This window comes from Xenopus laevis, chromosome 2L (genome assembly GCF_017654675.1).
Source record: "Xenopus laevis strain J_2021 chromosome 2L, Xenopus_laevis_v10.1, whole genome shotgun sequence".
Classification (NCBI taxonomy): domain Eukaryota; kingdom Metazoa; phylum Chordata; class Amphibia; order Anura; family Pipidae; genus Xenopus; species Xenopus laevis.
In genome coordinates this window covers 11,290,638-11,311,540 of record NC_054373.1, presented here as the reverse complement: position 1 = coordinate 11,311,540, position 20,903 = coordinate 11,290,638, and the positions used below count along the sequence as shown (strand labels likewise).

The 20,903-nt window shown below is 42.4% G+C and overlaps 1 protein-coding gene across 1 annotated transcript; it reads left to right on the top strand.

Moving 5' to 3' along the window:
• The first annotated feature begins 538 nt into the window (after positions 1-538).
• ets2.L (v-ets avian erythroblastosis virus E26 oncogene homolog 2 L homeolog) lies at positions 539-12,988 on the top strand. The gene is given in 10 exon segments (NM_001088036.1): positions 539-704; positions 6,478-6,554; positions 8,426-8,537; positions 8,727-8,846; positions 9,174-9,374; positions 9,831-9,914; positions 10,103-10,333; positions 10,719-10,982; positions 11,270-11,388; positions 11,568-12,988. Coding segments are annotated over 9 exon segments (1,419 nt in total). The 5' UTR covers positions 539-704; positions 6,478-6,482; the 3' UTR covers positions 11,784-12,988.
• Positions 12,989-20,903: the final 7,915 nt, after the last annotated feature.

The following is a 20,903-nucleotide window of genomic DNA, read 5'->3' as shown; positions in this document are numbered from 1 at the left end:
CTATAATAAATAAATAATGGAGACCAATTGAAAAGTTGCTTAGAACTGGCAATTCTATAACACAGTAATAAACAAATGCTCTGTAAGGCTACAAATGTATTGTTATAGCTACTTTTTATTATATTCATCTTCCTATTCAGGTCCTGTCCTATTCATATAAAAACTAGAAAGCAGGGAGCCTCCTGGGGTTTAGTCTGGGAGTAAAACTACAATTCGGAAGTCCATTGAAATACAAATACATTGAATTGTAGAGAGATGCGGCAAGTTGGCAACTCCTGCTCCGGAGAGAGCGACAGAGACAGAAAGAAAAGAGAGCGCTTTCCCAGCCGCAGGGCATTTTACACCTTGATCCTAGTCCGCTAAAAGAGCTAAAAGAGGCGGGGGGGATGCAAACGCCTCCCATGCTCTAGTGATATAGCCAGTGGGCGGGGTAAGCGCGCTCCTCCCCTCCCTGTGTGTAATGGTCCGCCCCACCGCTAAACAGCACAGTCAGCCCAGAGGGAGCTCCGTATCTGAATCATTGTATCTCCGGCCGCTGCGCTTAAAGGGCGATTACAGCTCGAACGCTCACGGGAGCTCAGGATTCTTCTCTCTGTTCCGAGCCTGGGAATTCTATTAACTCTCAGTGTCGCCAACGACCTCCTTTGGATTGTTTGTGGATAATTATATACTCGGGAAGGACATACCCTCCCTCAGCTGCTCAGGTAAGACACGGTCGCATCGAATCGCATGTATGAAATACACGATGGTTTCCATCTGGAATTAATCCGACTCTGCGACGGCTGATCTGTATTAAAGCAATCGCTGAATGTGTGGGGTTAATTAGGGTTGGGGGCTAGAGAATAAGGGGCCCCTGGTGATGAAATGAGGAGTGGGGGGATCGCACATCCAGTTGTGCAACTTAATCGCTGGTTATAATGTTTTCAGTACCAGGGGGGTCTTGACTTGCTCAGATGGACCTTGGAAGTGAGAGTTTGTTCATCTAACACCCCCCACCCAATCCCACATGTTTGTCCTTTTTATTTAAAGGGCAACTAACCCTCAGCCTAAAACGCTATGACTGAAATGCTGTATTTTTCTTGTTGCCTAGATCAGTGATACAACTGAAAACCCACTTTAATTTAGTAACTAGAGGTTTTGTTACTCCCCCCCCCCCCCAAAACTCTGGGGCTCTTGCTCACTGCCCTGGCATTGGTGCGACCATTCAGCTTTTGTATGGGTGCTGGAGATGTCCATTTCTTTTATTCTCCCTATTTGTTTTGCAGTTGTGTATCCATTGTGTTGATACATTTGTGTATCCTTTATATTGCAACAGGGGAAATAAACTTCGCTTTTCTTGTTAAAGGTTATTAAACACATTTCTATATATCTGTAACCTTGTTATGAGCTGAGGGGGCCCAGCCTGAAGGCCAGTTAGGGGGAGATTTGGGGTGAGTGTTTATTTGTACCCTGGGTACCCCTGGAACTATAGCAGGGTGACTGTTACCCCAATGTTTCTATATATCTGTAACCTTGTTATGAGCTAAGGGGGCCCAGCCTGAAGGCCAGTTAGGGGGAGATTTGGGGTGAGTGTTTATTTGTACCCTGGGTACCCCTGGAGCTATAGCAGGGTGACTGTTACCCCAATGTTTCTTTATATCTGTAACCTTGTTATGAGCTAAGGGGGCCCAGTCTGAAGGCTAGTTAGGGGGAGATTTGGGGTGAGTGTTTATTTGTACCCTGGGTACCCCTGGAGCTATAGCAGGGTGACTGTTACCCCAATGTTTCTTTATATCTGTAACCTTGTTATGAGCTAAGGGGGCCCAGTCTGAAGGCTAGTTAGGGGGAGATTTGGGGTGAGTGTTTATTTGTACCCTGGGTACCCCTGGAACTATATGGAGCCTCCTTGTATGACAATGTGATATTGGGAATGTCACCTTTTTATTTCCTGCTGGGACACTCCCCTCATTACCTTCTATAGCAGGGCGACTGTTACCCCAATGTTTCTATATATCTGTAACCTTGTTATGAGCTAAGGGGGCCCAGTCTGAAGGCCAGTTAGGGGGAGATTTGGGGTGAGTGCTTATTTGTGACCTGGGTACCCCTGGAACTATAGCAGGGTAACTGTTACCCCAATGTTTCTATATATCTGTAACCTTGTTATGAGCTAAGGGGGCCCAGTCTGAAGGCCAGTTAGGGGGAGATTTGGGGTGAGTAGGAATCGTAGTTTAGAGCGGTTGAATTGTCTCTGCTGTTGCGAATTGGCTGGGAAGTCTCATTGCCTCGAGTTTGTTTAGTTGGCCCTCGCTGTTCTGATGAATGTCGCTCTACCTGTTGGCCAGATTCCTCGCACACCCACGTTGTTAATGTTTTTATTTTGGGCTCGGGCAGTTAGTCACGGTGTTGGCACAGATTGCATAGTTTCAGATTAGATGAGCTGCCCGTGTATAGTACCAGCTTCTGACTGGGGCGGAGCTTTGCCCTCTGTATTATGATTATTATTATTAACATGTATTTATATAGCGCCAACATATTGCGTAGCACTGTGTATGCAACATATTTGGATCCCTGCCCCTCTGTTTTATGGAATTTGAGGATGTTATCAGACACAACATAGGCACAGGTCACGTTTAAAAAAAAAAAAACCTTCCATATACATGCACATTATTTGTGGGTGCCCTACATGGATCTGGCCTATTGAGTGTAGCTAATAATACAAAGCCATCTGCTAGTTAAAGTGGCAGCAGATGTGTGGACTGTTTAACAACCCCCGTTGCTGCTGCTTTGTCTCCAACTGCCCCTTATATATTAAATATGATTGTAATTGATTAACCCCAACCATATATAGAGCAATTTTTAGGGCCGTATTTTGCTATGTGTATTTGAATTCTGATGTTGGGAGCAGTGCCTTATGCAGCTTAAGGGCTTGGCTATTGTTCCAACTTGCCCCCATTCCATGTCAAATATCTGCTGATGTAGCCATAGTGCAGAACTAATAAATGGGGGGTGCACAGGGTGCTGTCAATTGTTGGGATTTGATTGTCAGTACGTCAGATCCATTTCTTGAAGCCTTTTTTAGGTGTGGCCTGTGCTGCAGATGATCAGATAAGATTAGAGCTGGGTTGCTCATGCTGTAAGCCGGGGGTGTGCACTTTTATTCCCCTGTATCTTCTATTGGCTTCTTCTGTTTATGATCTGTCTGACAGCTGTGATGGATGATGGATCCCAGTACTTTCTCTAGATGCCCTGTATAGCAGGCAACAGTTCAGCGGGGCAGGCAACAGTTCAGCGGGGCAGGCAGCAGTTCAGCGGGGCAGGCAGCAGTTCAGCGGGGCAGGCAGCAGTTCAGCGGGGCAGGCAGCAGTTCAGCGGGGCAGGCAGCAGTTCAGCGGGGCAGGCAGCAGTTCAGAGGGGCAGGCAGCAGTTCAGCGGGGCAGGCAGCAGTTCAGCGGGGCAGGCAGCAGTTCAGCGGGGCAGGCAGCAGTTCAGCGGGGCAGGCAGCAGTTCAGCGGGGCAGGCAGCAGTTCAGCGGGGCAGGCAGCAGTTCAGCGGGGCAGGCAGCAGTTCCACGTACCTTGCCCTGTCTCTCAGGGGGAGAGCTAACGTCAGCACGGCCTTTGATAATTACAGTTTTGTAGTTGGGAAAACTCAAAAGGAATCTCATTCTGTAGCTGCAGTTGAAAGCTTTGATGTGGAAATTGTGAATCCCACCTTCCACCTCCTCACCCCTCCCCCATGCTCTGGCTTAAGGCAGACATGGGTTTTAATGGAAGTCACCAGACAAATGAATTTCAAGGTTGGTGGAGACCAAGGAGCGAGGGGAGGGGGGTTTTGGGTGGTGCATAGTTTATCTCATTGCAGTTGTTCTCCCTTTGTTTGTCTAGTGGGACCTCTGTGTATTGGCCCTTCTGTCTGTCTGTCTGTAAATCAGCTTCTGAGACAATTTGCAATTGGTTTTTATTATTTGTGGTTTTTGTTATTTAGCTTTTTATTCAGCTTCTCTCCAGTTTGCGATTGGTTGCTAGGGTGCAGATTACCCTAAGAACCATTGCTTTTAATAATAGACTGGCATATGAGAGGCCTGACTACAAAGATGATTAATAAAAATTAACAATGACATTACATTTGTAGCCTTACAGAGCATTTGATGGGGTCAATGACCCTCCCATTGAAAGCTGGAAGGACTCGGAAGAAAGCAAATAATTAAACTATAGAAAATAAATAAGGAAGGCTGATTTGAGAGGTACCTTAGAATTAGACATTCTATAATATACTAAGGGTAGAGGCTCACGTGGAGATTCGGGGAGATTTAGTCGCCTGGCGACAATCTCAACTAATCTCCCCGAACAGCCTTCCGCCAGCTAGAATCTAAATCGCCGGTGAGATGCCACTCACGAGGAAACTTCAGGCGAGTTCAGAAAACGAAGCGCTCAGTGCCATCCCTCTGCCTATTAAGATTCTAGCTGGCGGAAGGGAAATTAGGCGCCCGAAGAAAAGGCGAATTGTCGCCGAGCTACTAAATCTCCCTGAATCTCCACGTGTGTCTCTGCCTTAAAAGTTAACTTACTTGTGACTTTCCCTTTAAGGTTCCCCAGATCTCACCCTCTACCTTACCTTCAGCAGTCTGTTTTTTTTTCCTTATTAATATTGGTTTTTATGTTGCAGTTGAACAATACCGTCTTGTGTTGTTGCTGAACTGTAACCGTTTTGTATGTAAATCAATGCCAGTGATATAACCTGTACTCTCCCAAATAATGGTTTTAGAAACCGGGTTCTACACCCAGATCTACTGTCTCAACACAATTTCCATATAAGAGAAAGGGCCCATAGAGAGCTCAGACTCGGGTAAACGATACAGGCGGGGGTGTAGGTATCACATGGTACAAAGGTGTTTGTCCTGAATACACAAAGGTGTGGGTTTCGCTTCACTGTTGTGTGAAAATGAGTTTCTTCTGAGGGATCTTGTTACTGCCGACTGATCGCACCAAGTCTTTTATTGGCTTTGTTTTCTCTCCTGTCAAGGGATTCTGGGAGTTGTAGTAAAAACAGCTGGATTACACCTATATGTAATTTAAATACATTTTTGCCCCAGATCGATAACAGAGATTCACTCCCAGTAACAGCACTGCCTTATTGTCTCCTTGTTTGATTGAGCTTTCCTTCTGTTCACACGTCTGTGTTCTAAATGTTCCCTTCCCAGAATGGTAATGAAATTACCCACAAGCATTTGTTCCTTTTCTATTCCTGCTATCCCAGAGACTATTATCCACTGTTACTATAGGCACCATCTCTCCCTACTATACCTGCTATCCCACAGTCACACTCCCTTCCCAGAGACTATTATCCACTGTTACTATAGGCACCATCTCTCCCTACTATACCTGCTATCCCACAGTCACACTCCCTTCCCAGAGACTATTATCCACTGTTACTATAGACACCATCTCTCCCTACTATACCTGCTATCCTACAGTCATACTCCCTTCCGAGAGACTATTATCCACTGTTACTATAGACACCATCTCTCCCTACTATACCTGCTATCCTACAGTCATACTCCCTTCCCAGAGACTATTATCCACTGTTACTATAGACACCATCTCTCCCTACTATACCTGCTATCCCACAGTCACACTCCCTTCCCAGAGACTATTATCCACTGTTACTATAGGCACATCTCTCCCTACTATACCTGTTATCCCACAGTCACACTCCCTTCCCAGAGACTATTATCCACTGTTACTATAGACACCATCTCTCCCTACTATACCTGCTATCCCACAGTCACACTCCCTTCCCAGAGACTATTATCCACTGTTACTATAGACACCATCTCTCCCTACTATACCTGCTATCCCACAGCTACACTCCCTTCCCAGAGACTATTATCCCACTGTTACTATAGGCAACATCTCTCCCTACTATACCTGCTATCCCAGAGTCACACTCCCTTCCCAGAGACTATTATCCACTGTTACTATAGACACCACCTCTCGACTATACCTACATTGACACTTAATTTTCACTATTGTCTATGGCAGGGAATCTTTTTTTGTGATTTTGTAGTTGCTGCTACTAGTAGCTCCATGTGAGTTATGGTCCAATTGCTTCCCAGTTTTCCGCACTTACATGAAGATGTATGTAAACCTGAGTCACGCTGAGGCTGTGTTACGTGTAAGAAAATTATTTTGATGTCTTAAGCTTCTCCCATTTACTAGACTAATAAAGTAGAGTATCCGGTATCTTTTAGCTAGAGAGGATTTTGTGTACATTCCACATGTGAGTTGTCCAAAGTAAGACATTCCTGGCCCGTAAAAGTCCAGCCTTCTGCTCATGAGCTTTTCCCAAGTCCTACCCACCCGTGACTCATATCCACCAGCGCTGAGAAATTGCTCTACTTTATTATGTTTCCTTGAGGGGGCTCGACAGATGAGGTGGTTGCCTGAGGACACACAATCATTCACTAAACTCATTGTATCATCTTCTCTTCCACTTTAGGGCCAATGACAGAGTTTGGAATTCGAAACATGGACCAAGTGGCTCCAGTGTATAACGGCCACAGAGGAATGCTCAAGGTAAGTTCATCCAAGAATGTTTTTTAGTTCTATTTCATTTACATTTCATTTTTTTTTAAACATCCTGACTTTGCACGCTCGAACCCACAATGTTTTAATCACTTCCTGCGTTACCAAGACAACTCCTCCTGCACATTATCTATACTTAGTATGAGACACATGTCACTTTTTTGTCACCAGTTGATCAGTATCTGTTATGGTGAAGGCTGAAGTGGCACGGCCATGGGTACTTCTGCATCTGGGGTAAAGCTGTATAAGTTTGTGCTCCTTGTAGGGGTACTGTACTTGGCGGTATGTAAATACACATTTGGAGATCCAAGCCTAACAATACAAGGTTATAAACCCTTCTGCTGGATCTTTTTAGGATAACCTGGTGCTTGTATCTATACAGAGAACAATTATGGTTCTGCAAGACTGTTTTGACTGATCCAGTTCAATCAAACCATTTTATTCTCGTATATGAGAGCTGATTTAGCATTAAATTCACTTGTTGGTCTATTATAGGTTCCACCAAAGAACCAGACACCATTGGACCACTATCCTAATAATTAGATTACAGACTAGATTGACATAGATTCTACGCTTCCAAATTGATTCCACAACCCTTCCAGCTTCTTATAATGGGATTACAACATGGTATGGGTATGGGTAGGGGGACCATGGGAGAGGACAAAGAAGCTTGTGGCCATGAGGAGGCCCTGGCATTTTAAGCATTACAACTAGGGATGCACGAACCCTCTTCTTCAGTATTTGCCCGAATACCGAACCGACTCTGAAACCTCGGGTACATGGGGCAATTTTTTTTGCTTTGCAAAGGGTTTGTATTTGGCTCTTGAATTTAGCCGAATCATCCTTAAAAAAAAAATGAAAAACAAACAAAAGGCTCGGGTTTGGCCCCATATTTGGGGTCCAGTGCATCCCTAATGTCTACTAACTGAGCTTGTAGACCAATCATCATATTTCTTTTTGACAAATACAAAATGAAGGGCCTTGAAGTATGAATCATAGCATGTAGTTTATTGTTCTTTCCATAAAAACAAGACTGAGTTAATTAGCACCCTAAACAAATAATTCCATGGCCCGAGAATCGTATTATGTTTTTTGTTTACCAAACAGGAATTTAGTGTCCAGACCTGAGTGTATAAATTACAGCAGGTGCCATTGTTCCTTCCGAATGACTCAGGCTTCAGTGTTTACACATAATACAGGGTCCCCCCACCTTTTGCTCCGGCACTTCACGCGTTTCTCTCTCAATGAGTCATTGCCATTGTTTCCTAACCTGTGTGAGTCCCGCCTCTTGTCGAGACATTTGGTTTATGATTAATATGCATTTGTCTGAACTTCAGGGCGCTGGTACTTTCCTATTCAGTCTAGCGACCAGGTCTGGTTGATGAGAAAAAAAAAAACTATCGATGTCTGTTTATGGGAACTGGCTGCGAAATGCGTTGCTACACTACAGCTCTGATTCAGAGCCATCATATTGAAACTGTTGCTGTTTTGCTTGTAGAATCATTTGCATAGCCTCTAATGTTTATTATGGTAATACATTGAATGGCAATGGGCGGTTTATCGTACACGTGAGAGCAATTTAGTGTAGGTCACACCCTGTCCTTGGCATATCATTGGAATCTCTGTATCCTTGTCATTAGAATTGCAGTAGGGATGTTTAATGTTTTAACTGTTTAATGTGATTTCAATGCCAAGAATACATCTTTTCCAATTCTATGTCTTGTACAGCTATTTCGGGGGTTAAGTCCCGACGAGGCTTGGGTTGGGATTGAAAACTTCAGCCGTTCCGTTGCTCTAATGTTGATAGCTTCTTCAATTAGATGTGAGCATGATTTCATTGTCCTTTTTCTCTTTGCCTACAGCGCCAGTTAGCGTTTGACAATGTCCAAGTGCCGACCTCGCTCTACTGTGGCTTATTTTCTGCTTATGAAGAAGAACAGGCCGTGCCAACAGGCCTGGACTCTTACCCTCATGGTATGCTCTTTGTTACTTGCTTTCCTCTTGGAACACCCCTACTAACCTCGAAACTGTTTTAAAACTTCAAAAGTCCATATATGTTTTTAATATGCTCTTAAATGTACCCAAGGGTATGCTCCCCCCTTTCTTTCTTTCTCTTGGCAAATCCATTCTTATTAAACTAAATATTTTCTTTCCTCTTTTCAGATTCCAGCAGCTGTGAGTTACCCCTGCTAACCCCGTGCAGCAAAGCTGTGATGAGTCAAGCGCTGAAAGATACGTTTAATGGTTTTGCGAAGGAACGATGCAGACTTGGCATCCCCGGCAGTAAGTCACATTGTCCCTTTTTAACACAATAATCGGCTGCTCTTTGTACTGGCTGATGTAGCGTGACGGCTTCTGCAGGGCATGGCGGACAATGACCATAATGTAACCGGACGCAGCTGTCTTGTGGCAATGTTCTGTTGCTGATTTATAGCCCATTGTGCCAGTTTGTTAGTCAACTTTTCCATTGTGTGAAGTGGTCATCAACTGATTTTCGTTGGAAGCGTTAACCCCAATTAAACTGTAGCATCTATCTTAGAATAAAAATATACTGTATTGCCACGGTGTTATGATGCCCCCTTTAATCCCCTGCTTCTTTGGTTTCTCTAGATCCATGGCTTTGGGATGAGAATAATGTGTTACAGTGGCTTTTGTGGGCCGCCAAGGAATTCTCCTTGGAGAACGTGAATTTTCAGAAGTTTCTCATGAATGGACACGAGCTATGCAGCCTCGGGAAGGAGAGGTTTTTGGCTCTGGCACCTGACTTCGTTGGGGACATACTTTGGGAACATCTGGAAGAAATGATGAAAGGTAAGTTAGAAAACTTCCATTGTGTTGCATTATGCAGTTATTTGTGTTAAATGTGGGCATGTGTTTGTGACTTGGTTGGTTAGTCCTTCAGAACCTGTTTCTGCAGGAACCATGTGACCAGCAGTGAAACAATCTGAACTTGATCTTTGTATTAAAACCAATTGATAGATTTTTGTGGTTATGGGCTATAGAATGGTTTTCACAGGAAGTTTGAAACCTTTAGCCTATTCCCTGGACGCAGGCAAAGCACTAGTCAAATGGCTAAACTTCCCACGCTGCTTACACTTGGTTCCTTTGGTTTCAGCCCTTGATGCTAAAACATAGTTGGACTTGGTGATGGAATTTCCCTAATTAAGTCTTGGGAGACTATGCATTGCTCCTGTGATTCATATCCTTGTAGTATTGGGTTGACCAGCACTGAACTAAATTGTGAATCTAATTTGCTTACCTTTGCAGAGTATCAAGAAAAGGCCCAGGAGCCGTATATTGACCATTCTAACCGGGACTCACTAAACCAGTGGATGAATGCAGATTCCTTAAGTAAGTTGTGCTCCAGTACAGGGTTTATTGTTGACTGATTGGTGTGGGGTTTACAAAAAGAACCATTAATCGTCTTCATCAGAACTACACATAGACACATCTTCTATTTCTTTATATATCCTTGTAATTGTTGTAATTGCCCGTCTGTATTGTGGCATAATGCTAACCTTTTCACTGTTTTTCTCCAGATTTCACTGCTGATCCGTTGCAGTGTGGGGCACAAGTACACAATTACCCTAAAAATGGAATGTATAATGATATGTGCTCAGTGCCCACTGGTCAGACTCTCCTCAACCCCAAACAAGAGTTCCAACAATACCCCAGCTCTTGCCTTAAATCCAGAGCAGTAAACTACCCGCCCGCCAGCCAGGACTTTGCAAGGAGCCATATGAACGTGTTGCTCAACTCTCTAAATTCTGGTAAGTTATTAACTACACTTGCATTTGCACAATGCTAAAAGGGTAAACTTTTATGAATAATATAGGGCAGCAAATATGTTGTCCTTCTTGATCTTGATTGACCTTCAAACTGGTTTCAGTTTCTAGTATTTATGAGGGCCATATTTCAGGAGAATATCTGGGCTTCAGACTGGGCCCTCTCCTAATTTGGCAAGACGCATAGTGTGGGAATCCCTGATCTAGAGGGATAGTGGCTAAGGGAAAATTGGCATGGGGGAAGACCTCAGTTGGACATTTCCCAAACACATAAGGCAACACATTCAGCTGACTTTGCAATATTAGTCTGGGGGCAGGAGTAGGTTGTGCCATGGAATATATTATAAGAAGTCTTGTATTTGTTCTCTAGGCAAATTGAGAGACTATGACTCAGGAGACAGCGGCACAGAAAGCTTCGAGAGCACCGAATCACTACTGCATTCTTGGACGAGCCAATCTTCTCTTGTCGATATGCAACGAGTTCCTTCATATGACAGCTTTGAGGAAGATGGCAATCAAACGTTGTGTCTAAATAAGCAACCAATGTCCTTCAAAGATTATATCCAGGACAGGTGTGAGCCAGCAGAACTAGGCAAACCTGTTATTCCCGCATCTATACTTGCTGGCTTCACAGGTAAGACAATGGCTTGCATCTTTAATACATGAATCAGTCATAAGCAGTTGTAGGCTGTCCACCTCTCTGTTCTTGATCTTCAATTCCCAGCGTAAATTCCCAAAGCCAAACGGGTGGGTTTTTTTGGGTGTTTCTTTTGTGACATGGAGGGTGGAATTTTGGATTTGTAGGTCAACAACATTCAGAACACAGCCCTGCCCTGTATTAAAGCAAGTGATCCATGAACACAATCTTCTGCATTCTAGGAATGTATATATTCATATGGTTTGGTGTTCCTTTTTTTGTAGGCAGTGGACCGATCCAATTGTGGCAGTTCTTGTTGGAACTTTTAACGGATAAGTCATGTCAGTCCTTTATCAGCTGGACTGGGGATGGATGGGAGTTCAAGCTGGCTGACCCAGATGAGGTATGTATCTTGCTGTCTTTTGAGTTGGGAGTACCAACATCCGTTAACGCAAAGTCTTGAGTTGGCGTTACCCAAACTAGTTTACCTTTTGATCCCTGCCTTCTCTTGAGCATTACTATGGCATCGTATTTGTCTTCATTGCTTAGTAACTCATTTTTTTTTTCTTCCTATCCTTGAAGGTGGCCCGGCGGTGGGGTAAAAGGAAAAACAAACCTAAAATGAACTACGAGAAGCTAAGTCGAGGACTAAGGTATTATTATGACAAGAACATCATCCACAAGACATCAGGGAAGAGATACGTGTACCGATTTGTTTGTGACCTTCACAACTTATTGGGCTACACGCCGGATGAATTGCACGCAATGCTTGGAGTACAGCCCGACACAGACGAATGAGCTGCCGGAGTGTGAACTAAATCATTGGTTTGAAGAGCACATTATTGTACTGTGAAAAGGATCGTTTAGTGGGCTGTCCAAGATGGCCGAACAGTGCATGACTTCAAAAGACTGGAAACATCAAATCCGTGACATGAATTGGCTCTTTGCTCTGTTTTCTTAGATCGGAGTAAAGATCTGATGGATGGCGCTTATTGTTATACAGTTGCTCACTTGAAAAAAAGAAGATAACACGTTGTGTATGCTACTTTCTGACTATTGCGTCCCACCTAAAGGAACTTGGTTTTTCAGTCCATGGACAAAAATAGTGGCTTATCTGTTTTCAGCCCTGCCGTGTTTATATCTCAAATCACGGCCTGTTGCCGAACCACTATCCAAGGATCCGGGAGTCTAGGAGTTCTCTAAAATGTTTCATAGGCTGTTGTGATCTCTAAGCTGTGTGGGTTTTGATCAGGACCACAGGGCTGTCTCTATACACCTAATCCTTTTTTTTTTTTTTTTTTTTTTTTTTTTTTTTTTTATTTGCAAATGAACTGAAAAAAATGTGATCATGGCATTCTCATCATTTCAAGTCTGCTTGTAAATAATATGAGGTTTTATATTTACAGAACTATTTTATTTGTCAGGTACATGTATATTTTAATTATTTGTATTTTAAATATGATTCCCATTGTAAATATTGTAACGTGTTTTCCTTTGCCAAGAGCATTAAAACAGGAGCGCTAGGATAGGCCGTATGTACATGAGAAAAGGTCTTGATTACTGCTAGTTCTTTTTTTTTTTTTTTTTTTTTTTTTTTTTTCTTTTAAATGAAGACTTGGGTTCCACGCGTGGGTGATTCAATGCCGATTGTTCGCAATATTGCACAACCAAAAAGAATGTCTTGTTCGTCCTTTGCTGTATATAATGGTTCTGTACACTGATGTACGCTTTTGTTTTTAATTGCCATTTGATTTCGTAATATGAATTCTATATATATATTTTAAAGTATTTGCCTCCTTTTCATAGGCCAGGAGAAATGTGTGTAGCAGCTATTTTTACTGCAATGTACTGGAAATGTTTTTTTTTTTTTCTTTGAAAGGAAGCGGTTTGTTTTTAACAAGTGCCTTTATGAAAAACTATTTCTGTAACATATATTGATTCATAGGGGGGACACAACTAATGGATCAATCTATGATTAAAATTATCTTTTTTGTGAAAAGCAATATTTTCGGTCTCTAGTTTTTATTTTTATACAGCCGATATATTCTCCACCTAAAAATTTATTTTGCTCTTAACTTACATTTTTTTTTTTTTCAAAAAAAAAAATAAAAAAATATATATCTATATAGGAAGGGGCACCATTTAGACCAACCAACTATATTGAATAGGGTCACAGATGGTCTGGCCAAACTGCCCCCCTTGTATGCAATTCGTGCCCATTGTTGGGTAGAATCATAACATTTGACTAAATATGGGTGTGAACAATATGACCTGGACAATGGGTTAGGGGACCTCATTTTTCTGAAGCTATGAGTCCAAACACAAATCAAGACAGGACTGTTGTGTTTTACCGAAAGAAAGTAGAAAAGTCACAGGACTACCCAGAAAGATATGATCCTCCTCAAAAGAAATTTGAACAATATTTATAGTTTTTAGCCATAAATACTGCTTTATTGACTGTATAGCTAATTAACAAACCAACAGAAAAGCACTCGGGTATCTATAAGCTCATGGACTTCTCAAGGCTTTATTATTCAGTTTTGAAGAATTGGGTTCAAAGGAATCGTTGAGAAATAAAAGCTATTGGCTTCATAACCCTTTTTTTATTTATTTTTTTTATTTTTTGATACCACCATAAAAGTATCCATGCTGAGATTAACTGGCCCCTGCTTTGTTTACCTCAAATTAATCCCCTGTATTGTTCATACCTGTATTACCTCTATTGTTTACATTCATAAAGCCAGTATATTCACAGTATGTTCACATCTCAAACCCAGACTGAAAGTGCCCAAATTGTTCACCTGTTCACACCTGCTGTAGAAGCCCCAGCATTGTGGCACTGTAGTACATCTTAGAGTGGTCCTAATAGGTTTCCCTGTCTCCTGCTGTATTCTGCCTGCCATATGCTCCCTGTGTGTGCCATACTCTGCCGTTCCAATGCTCCCTGTGTGTGCCATACTCTGCCTGCCCTATGCTCCCTGTGTGTGCCATACTCTGCCTTTCCTATGCTTCCTGTGTGTGCCATACTCTGCCTTTCCCATGCTCCCTGTGTGTGCCATACTCTGCCTTTCCTATGCTCCCTGTGTGTGCGCCATACTCTGCCTTTCCTATGCTCCCTGTGTGTGCGCCATACTCTTCCTGCCCTACTCTACCTGTGGGACTTGAGCCTGGTAGGGTTTGTTCTGGGGGGGTTCTTAGCATTTGGAAACTATTTTTAGGTGCCCCTAAGGTGTTTAATCATATGCTGGGAGGAGGGGGGTGCTGTGTTATCCACAGAAGAAAAGGAGGTATATGGGTTTTATGGGTATGTCTCAATATGACTCAAAATGTTCACATATGAGTGTTATCCCTGCAGTGAGCACCAACCATTTGGTTTTTTGGTGTGTTACCACCATTGATGTGGACATGGTCTTAAAAGTCTTGTGGTAATATGGGTGTGGTTTAAAAACAGGTAGTGGTCAACAATGGCTTCCATTATCTGCCCTCCACCACGTAGGCTAGAATATTCAGCATCTCTGTACCAGAGACGTTGGACAGCACTGCTACGGATCATCATACAATGAATATTTGCACCTTTGTGGTCTTCATTTTCAACCTCAGTAACCACATAATTGTCCTCCTTACCAGCCAAGCCGAGGAGTCAGATAATATTCATTGTGACTTGAGATGCGTAAATAGATTTGTTAGGTTTTGAAATTTACAGAATTCTTTTTGATTTTATGCAATCTTTCACCAGGCAGTGCTGGTCACTAGTTTATCAATGGTAGAAGCCATCCTTTTCCAACGATCTGAGCTCTGTATGGGGTTTCTAAGAGATGGATGGCGTAAAACTGAAAGAGAAATCACGCTAGGAAGTGGTTTTACACTCAAAGGAAACAATTAGTACACTAAACTTTCCCAAAACGTGCAGACATTATGAGGAACGGAAATGGCATTTCTCTAAGACTAATTAAAAGTTTGTTTTACGCAAAATCAGCAGAAACCATCCATAAATAAGGTTCCATTGCAAAAGGGGGCGTACTGATTGTATCTGATAACAGAAAGTACAAACTAAACTTTGTAAAGAATACATGTTCCCACTCCCCCACACTGGTTTTCTTTATGAAAGAAAGTTCAGGGTGCAGTTTCTTCAGTCTAAAAACATAAAGCAGATAAAGCAAATCTTTGAAAAGTCACAGGTCACGTTCCAGATGTTAAAAACACTAGAGAGAACTTGTGTGAGACAAAAGGGATTATTTATGAATGGGGCTCCTGTTTTTGACATTCTAAAATGGCAGAGGTTCTCCAAAAAGATATAAACTGTGGAAAAACCAAGGCGATAAGCAACCTGTTTTTTTTAAGTGTATGAGGGGGGTTATTAATAGGCATGCACTGAATCCACAATTTTAGGATTCGACTCGAATCCTTCGTGAAAGATTTGGCAGAATCCCAAACTTAATCCGAACCCTAATTTTGAGATGTTAATTAGTGTTTGTATGATGTGAAAAGTTACGTGATTTTTTGGATTCAGATTTGGTTCAGCCAGGCACTTGGATTAGCCCGAACCCAAATCCCAAACCAAATCCTGGATTTGGTGCATCCCTAGTTATTAATCAGCCCACACAGTCAATACAGGCATTTACTTCCATGTAATGTTGTATGGGACAGCTTGTTGCATCAGAGATTTTTATTCACATGTCCAACATTATCTAGCCTATCCAAAATGTCAGCCCATTTGTAGCCAGTTTTATTTTTATGAAACATCAGGAATCAGTCAGAATTCATGAACACAAATACCATCTACAGGGTCCCCACCAGTGGGACATATATTTAGGCCTTTTGTATTTTTGAATTTCATTTCATGAAAATAAATATATTTAAAGCAGCGCTGTGACCTGAAAGTCAAAGTTTTGAATATCAGAACCCAAGAGAATACTGCTTTAAATTCTTGTGATCAGTGCCACTTATGAAACCCCCTATCTATCACTGATATTTGCCTCCAGCCAACTGATGAAATCTAAACTTGTTTCCTTGGAAAGAAGTTATACCCTATCCTTTGTGCAATGATGGGGATTGTGGTATTGTCGTAACTTGGGGTAAATTTCCACCATGCACTATTTAATATATTCCATATGTAATTCTGCTTCGAAATGTTGCATCTTATATAGATGGGGGCAATGGTCTCTTAAAGCCTAGGGTTTATGTACACACAAGTTATGCTAGCCTATCATTTTGTATGGACACAGATAATTCAGCACTTGACAGGGGAACATTGTATGGGAGCTCCTCACTTTTTGTAAGTTGCTTTCTAACCCTGAAGACTCCACCAACTTTTTGCTACTCAGTATCCTCTGTATTTGGCCCTTCAAAAGAGGATCCAAGAAGACATCCTTACACCCTATCCGAGTGAACCCCAACCAGTGGCTCACAAGTAACATGTTTCTCACCAACCTCTTGGATGTTGCTTTCAGTGGCCTCAAGACAGGTGCTTATTTTTAAATTCCTGGTTTGGGTCAAGATTTGGTTGTATAAAAACAGGTGTGCTGCTAAACAGAGCCTCCTGTAGGCTGCCAGCTCACATGGGCCTAGCAAATAGCCAATCACAGCACTCATTAGGCTCATAGTCCTTATTTGGCATCCCCAGGGGCTTTTTTCATGCTTGTGTTATTCCACAACTCTTCTTACATTTAAATGAAGCTCACAGGTACAAAAGGTTGGGGACCCCTGCCCTATCCCATGGAATTCAGATCATGGGGTCTAAGAGGCTGTTTCCTAGGGTTTCATATTAAAGAGCTGCAAGATCTTCATGGACAATTATGTTGAAGGTTAGGGAGACCACACCATGTCTCCTCAATATGTTTGTATAGATATGATAGATAGATAGATAGATAGATAGATAGATAGATAGAAATTCACAAGTAAATCTATTCAGCACAAATTAAATTCTACCCCAGATATAGAAGAACAAATTAAATCTTTATCTTTCTCAAAGATAGTCTTTCCAGAAGAATATTAGAATAATGTGTTCATTAGAAGCCGGAGAGGCTTTTTTTCCTTCATCATCTTGTGATCGTACATCTCGTGGGCTGATTTAATTATCATTATAATAGTTTTGCTTCACTTGATGTGAATTATGAACATGGAGTAATTGTACCTTGTTTAGAAATGAGAACGAGGATTTGTCAGAAGGGATTGAGGGGGCTATGTATCAAGGAAATGTGCAGAATGTAATAAAAGCACTGTGTATGAGGAATAATCACATTGTCAGAGGAGATTTTCTTTCCTTCGTGCCTGTCTTAGCTACAGAGGCTGCACTCATATGCTTAGCTTGTTTCTATCATTGCCGCTGCATGGGAGCAATTGGTACGAGCACCCTGCCAAGTACACACCATGGGGCCTATTAATGAAAGATATCCAAAATTGGAACACAGATTTAGGGGTTCAAACTTGAAGCAAATAGAGTATAAGCTTTTAAAATCTGTAGTCTTGGTACCTATAGAAAGCCCAAGCTCATTAAGACTCTCAGTTGAGTGCAATACAGATATAATACACAAGAGTCATAACCATCCTGTAAATTATATGATTATTAACGGTGCTTAGTGACAGGTCCACCATCGGAAATCACAGGGCTCCGTACAACAACATTTTCTGGGATCCCTGGGCCCCGCCCATCCCACCACAGGTCCCTCCCCAGACTAGCACACCCAACCACAGACCCACCACGACCCCCCACACAAACACTGCAGCAAAAAAAGACACACAGACATGGGCATGAAAACAAGAACACTAAAGACCCATTGGTGAGTAGGGTGCCCCCCACAAGGTAAAAAAAACATTAGTGTCCATGCCCCATGTTACTAGTCCATTAACATGTATTTTTATAGCACCAACATATTGAGCAGCACTGTATCTACAAGCTTCGTTGGACTGGGCTGACGGGACACCGGGAAAAAACCTGGTGGGCCCCAGCCCTCATGAGCCCTGCCGGCCCAGACCCGGTAGATATAAGCGGCGCTACTGTCCTCTCCTCCCCCCACCAAATCGCGTGAGGAAGGGGCCCTTTTACTGGTGGGGAGGATGGCAGTGGGGCCCTGATGTGTCAGTCCCGGTGGGCCCTGACCCCTCCAGTCTGACCCTGCCTACAAGTTAAAACAAAACAATTGGTGGTCAGGACCTGCCCCCTCGATAAAAGTTAAAAAAAACAATTGGTGGAAAGGGTCCCCCTACAAGTAAAAAAAAAACTAACGGTGGTCAGGGGCCCCATAAAAGATTTAAAAAAAAACATTGGTGGTCAAGAAACCATAGAAGATTAAAATAAAAACCAATACAAATCTCTACACAGTCGCCGACTGCTCTACAGGGAAACAAGCAAAGCTGATTGAGTTCTCCATGGCTGGGAAGTAAGGCGGGGGCTCCCCCTGCTGTTCATAAGTATGATTGTTTCCCTGCTCAGCAGTTAGGGACCGTCTGACAATTCCTATCCACAGCAGTAAATGAAGGGAGAAGTTCACTGCATACAGTCAGGTTTCTTATAAAAACACTACACATTAATAAAAAAAATTGGTGATCAGGGGCCCCGAAAAAGATTTAAAAACCAGGGGGTTTAATTAAAAAAAACATTGGTGTTCAGTATCTTCTTCGTTCTCCTTGGCAATATCAGCTTCTTTGGCGACTTCCGCTCCTTTCAGGGGGCTTCAGATCTTCGGTGGCTCCTGCATTCACTGAAGGGCTCATCCAGAAAATGCAGCACAGCTGGCCCCCCTTTTAAACTTTAAAATTACCAGACCCAGGGCAACTGTTCCCCCTGTTGGTGGCCCTGCTTAGTGATGTAATCATGTGTTATAAAAAAGAATAAATGCCTATTAGAAATCACCTTGGAGTGCCTTGACCTGTATAAAAGCCAGGTGACCTCAAGTTAAATGTTTTCCAGTGGTGCCTGTGTTCCCTGGACAAATGCCGTCATTTCATTTCAATTAATGATGTTCATATCATGGAGAACAGAAATATATTTATTCCTCATAATAACTGGACAGGTCACGACTGAGCATCTGATGAGCAATGCGGTGTAAAGTGTTCATGGATCTAATATACAGTCAATGGCACAGCCCCAGTTACTGGGTAGAAGTCAGCAAAATAGACATTTTATAGAATCCACAGGAAACATAAGGAATGATTTTTATTTCCAAGTGTGCGCTCATGGCCTGCAAGCGCCTTCCGGCAGATGTGGAAAAGGACTACTCCTGCAGTTTGTTGAAAGCGGCGATGATAGACTAACGCTCTGCCCCAGTCATTATAGAAGAGCAAGCATAAAATCCGCCGGAGGTTATAAAACAGATTAGTCGGGTGGGGAAGCACTTTTCCGACTGATGACCCCCCCTGACCCTGAGCTGTCAGTAAAGGAAATGAAGTGTGCACATCCCAATGGCTTGGCCCAAAGCTTGAGCCTCATCACGTTGACCTTTCTTTGTTCACGACAAGACATTTGTCACATTGTGTCACTTGTGTAGCCTTTTGGCATGGGCCGCCATTGACAAATCAAGTCATTCTCTTGAGATGAATGGCTGCAGATTGTCCCAGCAGGAGACATAAGCCCTAACAGCCCGCTCATTAGCAAAACTTGCTTTAATTAATGAGATAATGCTGAGCTCGCTGACCTGTTAAGTGAGGGCCAATGTGCCAAGCCTGGGCGGTTATTGGCTGCTGCATGAGAGTTGTTATTTGAGTTTATGGCACAAACTAAACTAATAATGTTATTTTTTTTTTGTGATTCTCTGTTAGAATGTTTTGGGAAAAATAGATTAGAATTCTATGTAGAGACACATTTTGGCTGCAGGGAGGAATGGATTTCATGGTAACCAGGTTGTTGTGTTAACGGGTGTCCTTCAAAGACTCAGCAGCCTATGGGTTCACAATTTGTCTTATAAAAGATAGTTAAACTAGTCACAAAAGCCATGGGGACAGATTTAGTAAAGGGCGAAGGGACTGTCGCTAGCGAAAATTCGCCAGAAATCCCATCTGTAGGGACATCGCCAATTTACTAACAGGCGTAGAGGACAATTCGCTGAAAGAGACCGTCGCTAACTCAGTATCTCAGGTGAGAATTTTACAGAACGTTACCTCTTTCGCAAGCGTTTCCTTCGACCTGACGAACTGATAAGATGGAGCTTCATCCTCCTCAATCTTATGTCAGAGACATCATATCCTTTATGCCAAAAACTCATAAAAGTTATAAAAAACACTGGCATTTTTTTTTTGCTTTCAAAAGTTCTAACAATTAAAGATTTTTGTGTTCATTTTTTTTTTTTACCAATTTGAGGGGCATGTCTTTATTTTGCTTCCTTGGACGTGTGTAATAACAAGTGGCCACTTCAAGCATTTGCACCACCATCTCTAATAAAGACGTATATATGACCTATATGTCCCCGCCCTATTCAATTTGATCTAAGCGTAAATGTAGTAACGAAGTTTCACTAGGCAGAAATGAACGCTCCTAAAAGATCGACATGAAATGCTCGATTAACACTAGTGAAACTTCGCCAGCGTTCAGCTGCTGAGACGCAACTTTGCATTTTAGCGAATTAGCGTAGTGGCACGAAGTGTGGCGGAGTGTTCGCAGGCGAAAATTCGTCCATTAGTGAGTTTGCACCATGGACTTTTTGCTTGGATATTATGAGATATATTGAGGCAGATGAATACTGATAGTGTAGGTTATGATATCCATATAAACTAAAAGCAAATGAGGATGTTCCTTCTGAACTGTGATCTATACATGGGAATACATTTCATAGTTTATGCTATTTCTCACTACAGGTTATAAGACAACCTAAGAGACATGCAGGGGAATGTAATAAAAGTCGCAAAGAGCAAAACAATTCGCACCAATAAGACTAAAAATCCACATCTCGCAATGTAATATTGTTCTTTAAACTGTTATTGCAT